This window comes from Eurytemora carolleeae, unplaced genomic scaffold (genome assembly GCF_000591075.1).
Source record: "Eurytemora carolleeae unplaced genomic scaffold, Eaff_2.0 scaffold932, whole genome shotgun sequence".
In the NCBI taxonomy this organism is placed as follows: Eukaryota; Metazoa; Arthropoda; class Copepoda; order Calanoida; family Temoridae; genus Eurytemora; species Eurytemora carolleeae.
In genome coordinates this window covers 134165-152547 of record NW_019396913.1, presented here as the reverse complement: position 1 = coordinate 152547, position 18383 = coordinate 134165, and the positions used below count along the sequence as shown (strand labels likewise).

General features: G+C 34.4%; 2 protein-coding genes across 2 annotated transcripts; both read right to left on the bottom strand.

The window, feature by feature from the left end:
• Nucleotides 1-438: 438 nt before the first annotated feature.
• Nucleotides 439-7370, bottom strand: LOC111710028 (uncharacterized). The gene is made up of 7 exons (XM_023484036.1): nucleotides 7264-7370; nucleotides 5997-6087; nucleotides 5634-5749; nucleotides 4545-4628; nucleotides 3693-3805; nucleotides 3349-3440; nucleotides 439-2614 (listed from the first exon to the last, which is right to left on the bottom strand). The coding sequence occupies exons 2-7, from the start codon at nucleotides 6075-6077 to the stop codon at nucleotides 2276-2278; spliced, it is 825 nt and encodes a 274-aa protein (XP_023339804.1). The 5' UTR covers nucleotides 6078-6087; nucleotides 7264-7370; the 3' UTR covers nucleotides 439-2275.
• Nucleotides 7371-7390: 20 nt separating this feature from the next.
• On the bottom strand, nucleotides 7391-9997 carry LOC111710018 (uncharacterized). The gene is made up of 3 exons (XM_023484019.1): nucleotides 9760-9997; nucleotides 8694-8941; nucleotides 7391-7459 (listed from the first exon to the last, which is right to left on the bottom strand). The coding sequence occupies exons 1-3, from the start codon at nucleotides 9926-9928 to the stop codon at nucleotides 7391-7393; spliced, it is 486 nt and encodes a 161-aa protein (XP_023339787.1). The 5' UTR covers nucleotides 9929-9997.
• Nucleotides 9998-18383: the final 8386 nt, after the last annotated feature.

Below are 18383 nucleotides of genomic sequence, written 5' to 3'. Positions count from 1 at the left end.
ACTTTACTTTGAATTTTGAAACCAAGCTAGAACATTCCTAAAACTGGCAAATCGGTCTAAGGGTTTCCTGAGTTATGATCGGACAATTAAACAAACAGACACAGAACAAAGATTAAAACTTGAAATATAAATTAAACAATGTATAAGGTTTTTGCAATATTTATACATTCTTGTTTTGAAAAAAAAACATACTTTTTATGCTTTTAGACTTTAGAAATTGAGAACATCCCTTATTTAAGTGCTTTTTTTTTCTTGCGCTGCGAAGTGTTAATGCCAATTGCCTCAAATTTACGAGTTAAATGCATGTTTATAATATTATAAATAATAATTAAGTTCGATGGAAACCAGTGATAAGTAATAAACGTTTTAAAATCATTGTAAGAAAACAATTACCTGATGAATATATTAAAATCCTGTAAACCTCACACTTAATAAGAATCTGAAACACAAATATATAAAATTAAACTTTATGCAACTAGTAGTAATCATAATCGTTCTTCAATTGTTGATTATAAACTGGATACTCTCAACTGAGACGGAGTTGTAAAAGATTTTTTTTGTACACAGTGTAGATTTACTACAGAAGATGGTTCCTTTTTTGAGATAGGAGTGAAAATTTTGCAACAAAAAAACTCGCTTTTTCAAATTTGATATGTTTTGTAACTTGTGTACAACCAAATTAGAATTAGACTGGATCAGAGAGAAAAAGAAGGTACGCAAGCTATTTTTTCTATTAAACATTAATAATGTTATTCCAGAAGAGCATTGCAAAATAACAACATTATGTATCTGTTATTTGACATGAGGAGAATGGCGCATTAGGTAAAAATCGCAACAAAAATTGCCCTTGGTGCATAAAAAACAACTGGAAGAAACTCAAGGAACTATTTTGCGAAGATTTTCAGATTTGAGGGAAAATTTTAATTTACAAAAAATGTAAAAAAGGAATTTAATTATGATCATCTGTGAACAAGTTCAGAATAAACAGTAAAAATGCATTGTGTAATGTGTACATAACAGTTTGTTACATGATAATGGAATGTGAATACAGACAGTAAAGTAAATAAAAATAAAATATTACTTAAAATATTCTACATTGCAATGCTGCTGAAATTGTATGTTACCAAAGAACTAAATGGAACCGACCGTCGTTTAATGTACTGCATAAATGCAAAGAAAGGAGATGTTAACAATAATATTTTTCATATCATTCTATGTTTACATCTCCTTCCATAAAAAACTATAGAAGTAATTTCCTAGATTCTTTGTACAATGTGCATCCCGGAAGAACCAGAAAACTGTAGAATAGGAAGACGATAGTAATGCAATAATTAAGTGTTGTTGATGTTGATGCAAAGCAAACAGTTTTACTTGTAACATTTAAATCACTTCTCCAGTGAAATGGGTCTGTTTAAACTGCACAATTGCGATGTCTCATGTTCTTTGGATTATTTAAAGTCATAAATTGAATTTAACAGTCGTCTTCCTATTCCACAGTTCTCTGGTTACTACTGTATACATCATCTGTATGCATAAACCAGAGCAGTACAATTCCAGTTTTTGAGCCAATACACTTTCTTAAATAATCGAAGAAACCATAAAACTTTGTTTGTAACATCGAACTTTAGACAGCATTTGAAAATTTGAAAATTAGGATATTTTTGTTTTAAAATATGAACATTTAGTTCGAAATTTTGAACCTTTAGTTCGAAATTTAAACATTTTGTTATAAATTTTTAACCTTTCGTTTGACATTTTAAACCTTCTGTTCAAAATTTTAAACGAAATGTTTCAAATTTCTAAATGCCTCGTTAAACTCGAGTTACAAAACAAAACGTTAAGGGTTTTTTTAAACAATAAACACAAATGTACAACCTCGAAATCCCTAAGTTTTGTGAAAAATGCAAATTATCTTATACAGTCGACTGTACTTAAATACATACTTTAAATGACTTGGCATATATAAATACATAAATGTGCTAATGGTATTATTTCCGAAAATTTAAGTCAAGACAAAAATGCTGCAAAACTGGATTTAAATTAAATATTATTCATAACTTCTTCATGAATTTGAAATCTGTTAGAGGCTTAATTTTTCTGTAAAGTAAAAAACCATTCATGACTTTCATTAATTGCATCTATAGAAAATAAACAAACAACGGTTGTCCCTCTTCTTTGTTACTTTTGTCATTGGGGAAACTGATTGTGCCAAAAAAGTTCATTAATTTACATTATTACAGTTTGAAGATTGAATTCATATCCTAAATGCTTAATATCACGAATCATTCGACACTTTTAAACGTTTCGAGTCAGTCGTGACGAGTAAATCTCGACTATTGATCGGACATATTCCGTTCTGAGAGTAATTTAGAACCGCAGATAGGGGTATTAGTGGCGGAGGAGGTCGCTTTAGTTTAATCTCGACATTGTCACTACTGTTCTGCTCGTCAGAGTCGAGAAAGCTTGACTCTGACTCCTCAGTGAGTCGACTGGCGAGGTTGAGGTTTGAATCGATGGCTCCGTCGAACTTCTGAATCAGCTCGTTCACTTGAGGATTGACAACAAAGTGGGTGATTCGTTTACTTGCAACATTTGGTAAACTTTCAGCCATCTCCTAGTCATAAATATTAAATAAGAACACTCAAACTAAAAAAAATTCAAAAGGGGGGGTGAATTTTGAGAAAATATACACCCCTGTTTTATTATTAAATCTGCAAAATAAGGGAATATAAATACGTTTTTTTCGATATCATCAAAACTTTGTTATTTTTTTTAAATACACCTCGAACCCCTGAACATTGTCGATTTTAGTTTAAAACATATTTTTTTTTTGGATCCTGACAAACTTCCGCCCAATAAATAACGTTAGCCTTGTAATTTAATAATAATCAAACAGCTAAATTTACTATGTCAACGATTTTTTAGAATACATTGTTGATATGCAATTTAGTTCAAAAGTTGGAAACATAAATTTTCCTTTTTGATAAGAAAAAAAATGATGCCGCAATAAAGATCTGAGTAATTTTACCATTCTAGTGCCAAATGATCCCGCCTTTACTCGTATATTTGATATTAAATCAAGGGTGTACATTTTAAAAATTACCCCTCCCCTGGGGCAATGATTTTGAAAATGAAAGGCATTTTTTTCACTTTTTATCATACTTCATACCTAAAATAAGGATCCCCTATTCCGCCAATAAAACCCTAAACTATTTGAATTTTTGCAAACATACCTATCTTTTGGGGATAAAAATTTAAAAAGAGGGGGGGGGAAATATATTTTGGGAAAATTTACAGTTAAACAGTACAACCCTGTAATTAATAAATATAAATGCTTAAAACTCCTACCTCGACGTATGTGAGAGGATCCACGTTATAATATTCGTAACCATGTGCTAGAGCTAATCTCAAACAGTTACTGTAACTGTCTCCCATAAACCCTAGATACACAAACTAACCCCATTATACAAAACCAGTCATATGTAAGGTGGGGGGTGAGGGGGGTTTGGAGTTTTAAGCTGAATTTCATGTGACGCTTAATTAAAAGAGTAATGTGTCTGAATCACAGCGGTATAATTAAAAGCTTTGTTTTATCACCTACTTATAACCAGAAAAAAGAATGTTAAAATAATTTTTTTGCAGAAAATATTTTTTAAGACTAATATTTTCTGATCTTGTGTTGGGTTGTGTTCCTTCGAATCGGTGGGACAGGTTCTTCAATGCGGCCCACTCGAAGGATTCGTTGGGCCACCAGACCGGCATAGAACTGGGACATCCGTACTTAGGGTTCGCACCACAGTGATATCTGTACAGTTAATCTACATTATTTTGATTTATTTGTAAAGATCAACTCCAGCTGAAAGCTTAATAATTGTGGATACGATGTTTGATTTTCTCTTTTTGTTAATCTCAGATTAATTTAATCTCTTAAGTATTAGTATGTATCCAGAAAAGTGCATAGAACTCAACCAATTGAGTGGCGTTAGGAGAAACCGAAACAGCTTATCAGAGAAGCCGGAAAAATTTGAAATTTTGCGCGCCATTTAATGAGTGAGCTCTCATTGGTCGGAATCTGGCACGGAGAGATAAAGAGTGGAATAAGCATGGGAAATTTTAAGTGTCCACATTGGATATCCAGATTAAAGAATCTGGATTTACGCCTTTAAGGTATCCAATTCATTCTAAAGTTCCCAGCTTGGGTTATAAAAGGATTAAGATTCAAAGAAAGATGATTAATTGATTACTTCACTTAGCAGTTTGCTACATTTACAGGGTTACCCACAAACCTGATGAGTGATGAGACTGTAAAAACAACCTGTCTTTAAATATGACGATTCCAAGGTTAAGATAAGATTTTTGCCTTAAATTCTAGTTTTTTCCCCTGGCATTTTTAACGATTGGACAAAGAAAGAAACAATTTATAAAAATAAGGAAACAGACGGTTAAAGTTCCGTACAATCGTCTCTGAAGTCTCATTGCTGGTAAACATTACATCACAAAGTTTAAAACATTAATTAGTACATAAAACATTTAGATCAACGCACCTGAGTAATCTCGCTAAAGAAGTTCTGGCTATACTACAATTCATCTTGTTAATTGGAATAGGTAGTTTAGGTATCTCGTCAAAACTAAACATTCAGAATTAATCATTTATAAGAGCGAAAAAATATCATTTCAAAGCATTGCTTGGGATCCATTTAATTTTGATGCGGATTCGGATCCGGATCCTTGATACGCACTGAAAAAAATGGATCCGGATCCAGGTAATTTCTTCAAGATTTTTTTTTTAACAAATCAAAATTTCAAATTTTTGTCTTATTTGTTTCGGTAATTTTTTGCATAACTTGATGAACCATTCAGAAAGCAGGAAATTTATATATCTTTCTTTTTTCAATAGTTCAGATTTGGGTTTTAGAGTAATTTTTTTTGTTGCAGTTTTTGTTTGATTTTTTAAATCCGAATATTTTTACGGATCCGGATTCAGGAAGCCACCATCTTGCGGATCCAACGGATCGAGAAAATTGATAACACCGCAGGTAACTGATTCAAACTAGTAAGTGAGATGTGGTTGAATTAGTACGAACACTACTTTGATAAATTTAGTAAATTACTTTATCTGTCAAGAAAAAGATGCAATCCGCCACCTGTACGTAAACTTTAAGCAGGGGTGTTTATTTTTAAGNAATTCGTTTCTCTTAGTACAGCAATTTAGATACATAAGCTTCATCTAAAATTGTCAGGCATATTCCCTTTTGAACTTTAAAACGCGCCTGGTACGGGCGTGGACGGAGAGAGCGCTGCAGACGAGTAGGAGCGCGGCACCGAGGTGACTTCTTCCCTGGAGACCCCTGAAGAGCTCACTCTCCCAACGACCACCAAAATTAACTGACGGGTGTGTTTATTTCCCATGTTTGCAAGTAATTTTAAACTTATCATTTTTCAGAATACAATGGAATTCTTTTTCTAATGCTGAGACACTCCACATTTTACATATGGAGGCTCCGCGCAAACTCAAAAGTTCTATGGGAAATAATTTTTTCAGAAGAAGGGCGTGAGAAATTAAAACCACCTGACTTTTATATTGAGATTTGATGGAAAAAGCTGATTATGTATATTTAAATAAATATGTTTACCTAACATTTTGTGAATTTGTTTTGTTTAGTTTGGAGATTAAGGAAACATTCTGCTCTCTATTAAAGGTGCTGGCGTCTACCCAGGTTTCAGAGTCGTAGCCGAAATATTCTAAACCCTGGAGACAAGGATATCATTCAGAATTTATAGGGGGGGAGGGGGGGTCAAAAATATGAATCAAATTGGTAAAGAAGGGTTGATTAATTGAGACGAAGTGGAGTTCAGGTTTATTTTTTTCCCGTTAATACACATTTTGAATCTTTTGGCTTTCAGGAGTCTCTAAAATCTTAAAATTTAAATTTCTAAATCTGATTTTCTAAAAGAATTGGACTGATATCAGAAAATGGGAAGAAGATGTATCCTCCCTTTTCAATTGCGTATTTGAGAACATCTGTATAGGACATGTTTTTAGGAAGGTAGGGTGGTTTCCCTCGCAGGTCGACCATATCTATCCATCTAAACAAAATAATTATACTTAGGGTAACAAATCAAATCAGAATCTTTCTTAGAATGCTCTCTTGCCACTCCCCAAACCCAGTGACTTTACTTAATAAATCAAAGATTTGTTAAGCAGTTTATTAATGGGTGTATTTTTTTGTTGGTTTAAGTCCAACTCCGTCATGTAATTAATGATAGTGATCAATCATTTACGATCGTCCTTGATATTACCTGAAATAATCGTCCCTGATCCTACCTGATATAATCGTCCCTGATCCTACCTGATATAATCGTCCCTGATCCTACCTGATATAATCGTCCCTGATCCTACCTGATACAGTTGTCTCTGATCCTTCCTGATGCAATCGTCCCTGATCCTACCTGATATAATAGTCCCTGATCCTTTCTGATGCAATCGTCCCTGATCCTACCTGATACAGTTGTCCCTGATCCTTCCTGATGTAATCGTCCCTGATCCTACCTGATACAGTTGTCCCTGATCCTACCTGATACAGTTGTCCCTGATCCTATCTGATACAGTTGTCCCTGATTCTACCTGATGCAATCGTCCCTGATCCTACCTGATACAATCGTCCCTGATCCTTCCTGATGCAATCGTCCCTGATCCTACCTGATGCGATCCTACCTGATGCAATCGTTCCTGATACTACCTGATGCAATCGTCCCGGATCCTACCGATGCAATCGTCCCTGATTCTACCTGATACAATCGTCCCTGATCTTACCTGATGCAATCGTCCCTGATTCTACCTGATACAATCGTCCTTGATCCTTCCTGATGCAATCGTCCTTGATCCTACCTGATATAATAGTCCTTGATCCTTCCTGATGCAATCGTCCCTGATCCTACCTGATATAATAGTCCCTGATCCTTCCTGATGCAATCGTCCCTGATCCTACCTGATGCAATCATCCCTGATCCTACCTGAAATAATCGTCCTTATCCTTCCTGATGCAATCGTCCCTGATCCTACCTGATGAAATCGTCCCTGATCCTACCTGATGCAATCATCCTTGATCTTACCTGATATAATAGTCATTGATCCTACCTGAAACAATCGTCACTGATCCTACCTGATGCAATCGTCCCTAATCCTACCTGATGCAATCGTCCCTAATCCTACCTGATGCAATCGTCCCTAATCCTACCTGATGCAATCGTCCCTGATCCTACCTGATGCAATCGTCCGGCCACCAAGGTGGTTTAGTTTCTGGATGCCCGTACACAGGATTATTCCCAGCTTGCTGATATCTCAGGAGTTTAGATAGAACAGTTCTAGCCTACAGGTCAACTTATTCAACTATATGCAAATAGGTTCACTCTCCTCCACCTTCCTATCCCAGTAGGTTTCAGGATCATATCCGTAATACTGAATAATACTCTTAATAGTCTTAAAAGTCTTAATAGTTAACTCCAAAGGGACTTTGAACGTAGATTAGATTTGATTATTTTCCACTGTTGTTTTTCCAGTGCTTAGGATCCGGATCAGCAACATTTTGCCTTCTTGAGCTGGGTACTTTAGAATGGTGGATATCATGATTAATGCTTAGTCCTCTTTTTTTGCTAATCTTGAGATTAAATATTTAGACCAACAAATTGGATTCTAAGAACGCCAGATTGGTTCGTTTTCTTGACTGGAAGGGCCTTCATTCAATTTCTCATCCATTTGTTTATTAATACATTAGTTAAAATTGGTTGAAAAAGAATCTCAAACGTATTATTAAATATTTTTCTTCACCGATTAATTTACAAAATGGTCGAAAACAAATTTTTGACTTGTTAGAAATTGCGGATTTCTCTCATGGGATAGAATTTATTTTCAAGGCTGTCATTGGCCAATACAATTTACGAACTATGTTCCTGCACTCTCATTGGAGAAATAATGTACGGATATTCAAAGAGAGAGAAAAAGATGAATTTAGGACTAAAATTAAAAGTTTCCACAGTGGATATTCGGATTAAGTAGTTGGGATTAAAGGTTATCCATTCTAAAGTTCCCAGCACTGGATCCAAATCCACAGAAATATGCAGATCCACGGATCCGAATCCAAGGGGCAAAATATCAATAAAAAACTTTTAATTCTTAAAACTAAGTTTGAACTTTATCAAACCATTTAGCATTCGTTAAACTAAAAAATTAGAATTAGGCGTTGGAGAACATTTTTAGTTTTTAACAGTTGAGGTTTTTATATAAAATTCAATTCAAGTATCTAAATTATGTTTTTCTTGAACCTTCACTATTTGATAAATGAATGTTTCCATATATTTACATTTGTGTTAATTAATGAAATGTGTCCAAATATTTTCAGAAAATAATAATCATTTTAACTAACTACACGTACCTTCGCCCCCCCCCCTTCCCTATCCTTTCTCAAGGGGAAAAGGTATAATCATTGTTTTTGGTGTCAATAAAATGGAAGATATTAAATCACGTCGTTTCGTCGTTTATCTGATTAGAAGCGTGTTAATTTCTGTGAATGCATATATATTATATGTAATCAATACTTTCTCAGACAAAACTTTTAAGTGTAACAGGCATTGCATGTTGCATGGAGAGTCAATTAAAGTTACGCTTACAGTCTCTTTAATGAATATTTTTATACCTTATAACCTCGTTCTATCGCTAGTTTCATCATCTCTGAGTAGAGCAGCGGCTCCTCCATCCCCCTCGGCTTTGTGTGTACATCCGTCAGCCTCTCCCAGGGCCAGTAGAAGTCCGGCCAGAACGGAGGTTTAGAGGCTGGATTACCATACTGGGGATTTTGACCTCCGTTTGAAATTCTGAGTAGTTTGACTAGGTAGGATCGGGCCTGACGGCAATTCAACGCGCTTACTGGCCGAGGTAGCTTATCTAATACAAAAAAATTGTGTTAAATGGTCTAAAAGTAATGTCCAAAAAATATTTTGTCCTATATTAGAAATATTTACGCGGTGCACAATATTATTTGGAGTGTTTAGATTATTGAAATGGAGAAAATTTCTTTCAGAGTACACTAGGGGCGAAAAGCTTGTTCATAACCACCCTCCCCCCAGAAGAGGGTCATTCTCAGTTCTTCTGAATAACGCAGATAAATTGAATATCTAGTCATTGTTACAAGGTCATTGACTAAGGTATGCAACCAAGAAATCGTTGGTAAAGACTTAAAACTTTATCGTAAAAATTATTCTCTGAAGCTTAAAGTCCTTTCTCGAGGTGGTAATTTGAGATATACTTAGGATTATACGAACAAAAGGGGAAATATTTTTTTGAGAAATAGAAAAATAAAAGTGTCTAACGAATCAAATAAAAATGTTCGATAATTTCTTGGTGTATTCCTAGAGAACGATTTTTGGACCCCCCGTCCCCCCTCCTATCAATTTTGTACATGGATCTTATATGTTAGACATGGATATAATTAACCATGTGGCCGCAGCGCTCGGCACATAAATGTCTTAACTAACTTAACCCGTGGCCGCAGCGCTAGGCCCCCTCGCCCATCCTAGCCGCAGCGCTCGGCCCAGAAAGTGTCTTAACCTAACCTAACCCTAAATAATAATAAAAAAATACTAATTTACTAAGTTCGTCATGTACAAAATTGATAGGAGAGGGGGGGGGGGGGGTCAATCTTTCACTAGGACAGACCCAATTTTTTGCCTTGTAACGTATAGGGACTTCAAACTAGTTTTTACCTAAAATAACATCTTCCTTTTCTTCCACTTCTCCACTAACTTCAATAGTATCCGGGAACTCGATAAACTCGGTCGGGACGTCGACACCAGTGTTCTCCTCGTCGAAGTCGACAACCTCCGCCTTGGGGTCGACTAGCAACACCTCCTCGCACTTGATTCGCACAGACATTGTGCAAAGTTAGTGTACAACTTACATTTTGAAATAGAATTTTCTGAAAAGTTTTTATAGATATATGTTTAATTCAGAACAGTCATTTCTAGCAGAAATAAATCATTAACAGAGCAGATTTATAAATAATGGTGACACAGTGGCAAGTAAACACATTGCAATCTTTAATTATTGGAGGGATACAACTATCAGTTTAATACACAGGGAGGGTCTGTCCTAGAGAACGATTTTTGCCCCCCTTTCTTACTAAAATTGGAGTATGGCTTAGTTATCAAGTTATTGTAACATAAAATACACCAAGTACAAAAAATTCAGTTACCGTCTAGTGTCTAAGAAATGCTGAGGGGGGGGGGCACAGCTACCACACCCCTTACAGAATCCCTACTTTAATTTTTAATATTTCAGATCAAAAGGAGGAGGGGTCCAAAAATCTTCTTCACTGAAAAACCGCATACAAAAATGTTGAAGGAAAAAAAAGCTTTCGTAAACTTTCTAATACTTCCGGTCAATAACGGAATTGTTTAGATACGGCCTAAAGTAAAGCTATGTGGTCTAAATATGATCCAAAATGGCAAAAAACGTAGCTCTTTAAATTTCACTTGCAAAATCATGTAAATTTTCAAAATTAAAGCGCTTTCTGTAGGGAAATTTTCAAAACATCACAAAAAATTCTCGAGATCGTGACACATTTTCCGATGCGCAAACAGTCTGGTGTAAATGCCCCGTAGAGTTTCTGTCCTGTGAAGCCAGGCAGAATTTTTAAAAGTTTACCGCGAATATAGGTCGTCTTTAACTTTTAGGAATATGATAAGAATTATTAAGTGAATTCCATTTTTGTTGGTTTCAATAAACATCGGATCAACATTCCACTTTAATAGGGACAAAAGAGAAAATTCAAAAATAGCTAAAATAAGGAATTATGAAAAGCAACAAAAAAAATTATTGTTATCTTTCTTTTTTAATTAAGTGATCGACAACTTTATGAAAACAATGAAGACAACTGTATTATTTAAGTTTGTGTTTGCTAACCAGCTAACCAGCTAACCAGCTAACCAGCTAACCAACTAACCAGCTAACCACCTATTTTCGAAATAAAAGTTTGAAAGTAATCAAAGAGAAGTTCTTTTAATTTACAGCTTCTCTTGACTTCTATGTTTGTGTATTCATCGAAAGTCGTCTTCATTGTGTTGAAAAAATTGCCTACCACTGAAAAATATTTTTTCTTTTTAATTGACCATGAACTGATCTGCAAAACTTTTGTATATAATTTCTCAGCAAAAAAAGTTAGTGATGAAGATTTTAATATAGGTGCAGAAAAAGTGAGGTTTTAATTTTAAAAAAATCTTTCATAATGTAAATTTAAACCATTTTTAAATGATTAAAATAAACAGTATTGATTAGTTTCACATACCTATTTATTTAATTTTTCAAAACGTTTTCTAGATTTGTATTTCGCGCGTTCAACGTGTGGGTTGCTTGAACGACTGAAAGTGTTACACTAACACTGAGATTTCATCATACCGGGTTTATATACCCTCTAGTAAGCCACAACGTTATGATATTTTCTTTAGAGAATATGTCCTCGGTTTACCCCAGCATAGTTTCGTACCATGTAGAACCAGCTGGAACACTTCAAACTGGGGGTTCACAGTTATTCAGTTGTTTTTTTAGAACAAAATTGTATTGCAAAAATTGCGATGTTAAAACGTTTGCAAAGCAATGCGCATGCTTGGTTTTTAACACAAGCGTACAATGCGTCTATATAGTGTCCGTCAGGCAGATTCAAGCACTAAAATGGTGCAATAGTAAAACCAGGTTCAAACATGATTCAGATTTCAGACAGATCTAAAACATGTTCATGATGAAACCAAATCTGAAAACAGAAAAGTGCAATGTTCAAGACCTACATCAAATGATATCACCAAAAAACATCTTTTAGAATGATCAGCTAGAGCACCTCTATTTAAAACTAAAAAATGCAAACAAAGTTTAATGTTAGCAAAATCAAGATAAATTAAATAGAAAAAAAATATGGACAAATAGAAAATAGATAAAAAGAGAAAGAAAACTGAGATGAATTTATGAAAAATAGAGATGAACAGAGAGAAAATTTAGATGAATAGATAGAAAATTGAGATGAACAGATAGAAAATGAAATTAAAAGATAGAAAAATAAAGAGAAATAGAAAGGAAATAGAGATGAATAGATAGAAAGTAGATAAAAAATAGAGATGAATAGATAGCGAATGAAGATAAGCAGAAAGAAAATAGATATGAATAGATAGAAAATAGAGATGAATAGATAGAAAATAGAGATGAACAGATAGAAAATGAAATGAAAAGAAAGAAAAATAAAGAGAAGTAGATAGGATATAGAGATGAATAGATAGAAAGTAGATAAAAAATAGAGATGAATAGATTATAGCAAATGAAGATAAGCAGATAGAAAATAGAGATGAATAGACGGAAAATAGAGATGAATAGATAGAAAATAGAGATCAATAGATAGAAAATAGGATTCACCGACAAAGGGTCAAACGACCCAGGGTCAAACGACAAAGGGACAAACGACACAGGGTCAAACGACACAGGGTCAAACGACACAGGGTCAAACGACAAAGGGTCAAACGACAAAGGGTCAAACGACAAAGGGTCAAAAGTGCGACAAAGGGTCAAACGACAAAAGGTCAAAATGATAAAAATATTTTTTTTGATTTGAATCATAGGAAACTCGCAATTTTAATCACAAAAATCCGCCAAACTTTAGATTTAAAACTTTAGTCTGATTCTGGCTTCCATAATGGTCGGGTTGGCCATATAATTGACCATGTGGCCGCAGCGCTCGGCCCCTTAGCCTGTCCTAGCCGCAGCGCTCGTCCCAGAAATTGTCTTAACCTAACCTAACCCTAAATAATAATAAATAAATGGATATAATTGATGGGTGTCCCAACAAACTATACCTGGTATGTCCGGTGTACTGTACAGGGTGTCCCAACAAACAATGCCTGGTATGTCCGATGTGCTGTACAGGATGTCCTAATAATCATGAAATTTAGATACGATACAGACGATTTCTAATACCAATAATTTTGAAAATATCAAAAATAAATGTTTGGGTGTTGTTTCCTGCTCGGGGTTTTCTGGGTCCTGGGATCCCTCTTCCACCCCCACTCCCGGGGGAGGGTCCCAGGGCCCAAAGAATCCCAAAGGGGGGAAAATTTAAATAACAGTACAATAACAGTACAATTTTGTAACTATAACTTATAAAAACCTTTTTAAAATAAAAAAGATAAAAATTGTTAAAAATGATACGAAATTGAAACTATTACCTTGTCTTTGATTTCCGACAGTTCATAATGTCCGTTAATGTAACAAAATGTTTTAACGTTTTGTCAAATTTTCAAAATGTGGTCTATATCCTTTATGGTTAATTTTAAAGTATTAACAAGCTGGTGCAAAATTTGATCAGGATTTTATAAATACAACATTAAAACTGAATCTTTTAACAAGGAAATCTGCAGAGCCATTCAACCGAAGATTATGAGTGGGTTGGTAAATATAAAACCAAAGGTCTGGCGACACTTCAAAGTCGACTTGGTCTGAATTGAAGACACAAGAGGAGGAGACAAAAGTAGGAGAGAAGAGGAGGAGACAAGAAGAGAAGACAAGAGAAGTAGACAAGAGGAGGAGACAAGAAAAGGAGACAAGAAGAGAGGAGACAAGAAGAGAAGACAAGAGGAGAAGACAAGAAAAGGAGACAAGAAGAAGAGGAGGAGACAAGAGGAGGAGACAAGAGGAGGAGACAAGAGGAGGAGACAAGAAGAGAAGACAAGAGGAGGAGACAAGAGGAGGAGATAAGAGGAGGAGACAAGAGGAGGAGACAAAAGTAGGATAGAAGAGGAGTAGACAAAAGTAGGAGATAAGAGGAGGAGACAAAAGGAGGTAAATGCAACACTTTAAAGTTGTGGAGTTTAAAAATTTGATGATTACCTTCAGAGTTGTCTGAATATCATAGTGAGGAAAAGAGAAAAAAGTTTTCACCAAAATCACGAAAAACAGGAAAATTTTAAAGGAGATAAAATTTGAAGAAAATTTTAAAAATTTTTATCAAGACGCACGTGGCTTGTTTTGCGCCGGTTCATGTTCATAGAGCGAGTTGTGACGCGAGATGATGAAATATTGTTGATGAAGCGTCATGACTCATGTTCTCTCTTCAATACAATTTTATTTAGAGGTAATTTTTAGGAAATCATAGTTTTTAACACAAATTACGAGTTGTCAGATTTTAATATGATTTTTTGTTTGTTTTTGGGAGTTTACAGCTTTTTTGTTTAAGATCTATCTATGAATATAAAGTAATAATCTCTTTTTTTGTTTATGTCTGATCATAGCTCATGAACCCCAGGAACCACCCATGTTAAGGGTTAAAATTTCCAGGAACAACGCTCTAGGAGCTCACTTTCAGGAACCCATATATATATAGGTTCCTGAAACATATATATATCTATGTGGTCGGCTTCTTTGAACCTCGCTCTTGAGTTTCACTTTCAGGAACCACGCTTTTAGGGGGTCACTTCCAGTAACCACGCTTCGTGGGGTTCACTTCCAGGAACCAGGTTAAGATAAGGATTTACTTCCAGGGACCAGGTTAAGATAAGGATTTACTTCCAAGGACCAGGTTGATAGAGAGATTTACTTCAGGAACCAGGTTTATAGAGGGATATATTTCCAGGAACTAGGTTGATAGAGGGATTTACTTCAGGAACCAGGTTTATAGAGGGATTTATTTCCAGGAACTAGGTTGATAGAGGGATTTACTTCCAGGACACAGGTTGATAGAGGGATTTACTTCTAGGAACCAGGTTGATAGAGGGATTTACTTCCAGGGACCAGGTTGATAGAGATTTACTTCAGGAACCAGGTTTATATAGGGATTTATTTCCAGGAACTAGGTTGATAGAGGGATTTAGTTCCAGGACACAGGTTGATAGAGGGATTTACTTCCAGGACACAGGTTGATAGAGAGATTTACTTCCAGAAACCAGATTGATAGAGGGATTTACTTCCAGGAACCAGGTTGATAGAGGGATTTACTTTCAGGAACTAGGTTGATAGAGGGATTTACTTCCAGGACACAGGTTGATAGAGGGATTTGATTCTAGGAACCAGGTTGATAGAGGGATTTACTTCCAGGGACCAGGTTGATAGAGATTTACTTCAGGAACCAGGTTGATAGAGGGATTTACTTCCAGGGACCAGGTTGATAGAGATTTACTTCAGGAACCAGGTTTATATAGGGATTTATTTCCAGGAACTAGGTTGATAGAGGGATTTAGTTCCAGGACACAGGTTGATAGAGGGATTTACTTCCAGGACACAGGTTGATAGAGAGATTTACTTCCAGAAACCAGATTGATAGAGGGATTTACTTCCAGGAACCAGGTTGATAGAGGGATTTACTTTCAGGAACTAGGTTGATAGAGGGATTTACTTTCAGGAACTAGGTTGATAGACGGATTTACTTTCAGGAACTAGGTTGATAGAGAGATTTACTTCCAGGAACCAGGTTGATAGAGGGATTTATTTCCAGGAACCAGGTTGATAGACGGATTTACTTTCAGGAACTAGGTTGATAGAGAGATTTACTTCCAGGAACCAGGTTGATAGAGGGATTTACTTCCAGGAACTACATCTATAGGATTTTATATGGTTTTAGTATTGCGGTTCATCATGTTTTTACATTATATCTATGTGGGATATTTAAGCATATATCTATTGTGTGAGGTGCGGGGTTCTGTGACAACCAGTGTGGACACCAATATTATTAAGGTAATGATTGTAACAAGGACACATTTCATAAAATAATTCATATTTTTTCTTCCGCACCTCCCCCAATTTCCCCCAATTAATCCGAATTCCGGATATGCTTTTTCAATCACCCATTTCTCAATTCAATCTCAATGTTTAAATCATTATTTTTCCCCCCGACCACCCCGCCCCCTTTCAAATTTCGTCTCGGATGTCGTCTTCTTTTTAAATGATAAAAAAACATGGATAAATTAACTTCCATCCCTTCCAAATATAAAAATTTATGTAATATAATCAGTTCAATATGTAAATAATCTATTTGAAATATCTGAATATTTTCAAATTTATGCAAAAAAACGATGTAAAGCACCCCGGACATTGTCTCACGCCCGGACACTTCTTAGTGTGACACCGGTTCATTGCATCATCTGTAATATGGTGAAATCCTTGAAGGTTTGTGAGATGAACCCTAGAACAAGTAACTGCATGTTTTCAAGGTCCTACAGAAATAGGTCAATCCAGGGCACTGTAGGGTCATCGGTACTGCTCCCATATTCATCAAATAAAGTCACAGAAAATAAATTAATTTCGAACAGAGTTTATGAAATGAAAACACCAGAAAAAAGGCAAAAACAATTAAAAACAATTAAAAATTAAGTATTTTAAAAAGCCGAATTTGTCTTGTATTTAAAAATTTTTCTGGATATCGCACCGAAACCAACCTAAAAATCTAAGAATATAACATTATAGAAAAATAAGTTTGTGGAAAGAAAAATTTCTCCAGAAACTAAACTTGTCACTGTATAATGATGAACGATAAGTTGGCTCACTTTTGGTTTGTCTTTGAGGGTTATAATTGGCGGTTCTACAGTGGTAGGCAATTATGTCAATACAATGAAGACGACTTTTGATTTAAATCAAGCTGTTAAACAGCATGAATACCCATAAACATAAGAAGTCAAGAGAAGCTATCAATTAAAAAAGCTTCTCTTTAATTATTAAAAACTTGTAATTCAAAAAAACCTTGTAACAATCAAAACTTAAATTAAAAAGTCGTCTTCATTGTATTGTTATAACCGCCTACCACTGTATATATAGATTTATGTTCCACAAAAATTTCAATATTGTTTATTCTAAACATTTGCTTTGCTGAATATACTCTATCAAATTTTCACCCTGAGAGAAAATATATGCAAAAATCCAATAAAAAAACCAAAAATGATCATGTTAAAACGATCTTTTTTTTGTGATCGTTTTTCTCTTTTTTTCTAGGGATGAAGTTTAATAAAAGCAAAGTTTATCAGATACCAGTTTTGAAATGTTTGCAAAGTTTATTAAAAGTTTTCAGAAATGAACTACAACGATTATCCACCCTATGGCGTGTAATGTTAAATAACATAGTAGTATCCATACCTAAACATACCAGGGGTAATTTTATACTCAAAAAATCGATAATGATTTTCTTTTCTAAAGAAAATATCTGATTAATGAAAACCTAATATTAATTTAATTGTAAATCCAAAGTCAGAAATGTTGACTCTCTTTATATTTTGTAATATATTTGTAATATATTGTTTTAGATAAAAATTCTATGACTTTTTTCCTCAGACTTTTTTTGTGACAGAACTAAGGATTTTACCACAAAATAGTTTCTTAAAAAACTTTCCAAGGAACAGCATTTATAAAAGGACACTTCTAATTATACAAAAACAACAATATTTTTAAAAAATGTGAATTAAACTTAAAATTTCGATGATTTTTGTTAAATTTTTGCAATGAAAATAATCTTTTAATTGAACTGAAGGGTTCATAAAAACGTATTTTCCAACATCCACATCAAAGACTAATGATTTTGATTACAGGGTGACCCAACAAAACACTCTTTTAGAAGTTGTAGTACTCACAATGGTTCAAGTTTTAAAAATCTTTTAAAAGTTTTTAAAATCTTTAAAACATTTACAATCGATTTAAATCAATAAGTTTAAAAAATTGAAGAATTTACGACATATGGAAATTTGACATTAAGGCGTGGTTAAAAATTGAAATTGTCATTGTGATAAATAAAAGAAAAAATTATTGCATTCAAATTTTATTTCAATAGAATATAATAAGGGTTTATATTTACACAAAAAAAACTGAGGTCTTGGCATTCTTCAAGAAAAATTGCGAATTTTTTAGATTTAAGTAAGTGTAAAATAAAATAATAATTCAATAAGTGTCTGGTAAAACTATTTGCTAATTGTAACAACATTAAATACTAAATTCCATTGTTTGCTGGTTATTACTGTACGATAAAATTCAAATTCATAAACTCAACCAAGCCAAAAAAGAAATTTAAAACAGACATAACTTCTTATATATTTTTGCTACAGTGAAACCCTAAATAAAAAAATTATCAAATGTCGTCTTGACAATTTTTCAATGGGATTTCTACTATTTTACGTAAACCTCAGTATTTGCGAGCATAGATTTATAGCCATGAATATGCGTGAACAGTTTTAGAGAGCTCCATACAATCATTTAATTAAAAAACTAAATACAGGGTGTCCCACGAAAAATGACAGTATGCAGGACGACTTGAATGTCGTCTTGATTTTTGATATAATTTGCTGCGTTTATTTGTCAACCTAATTTTTAGAATTAGATT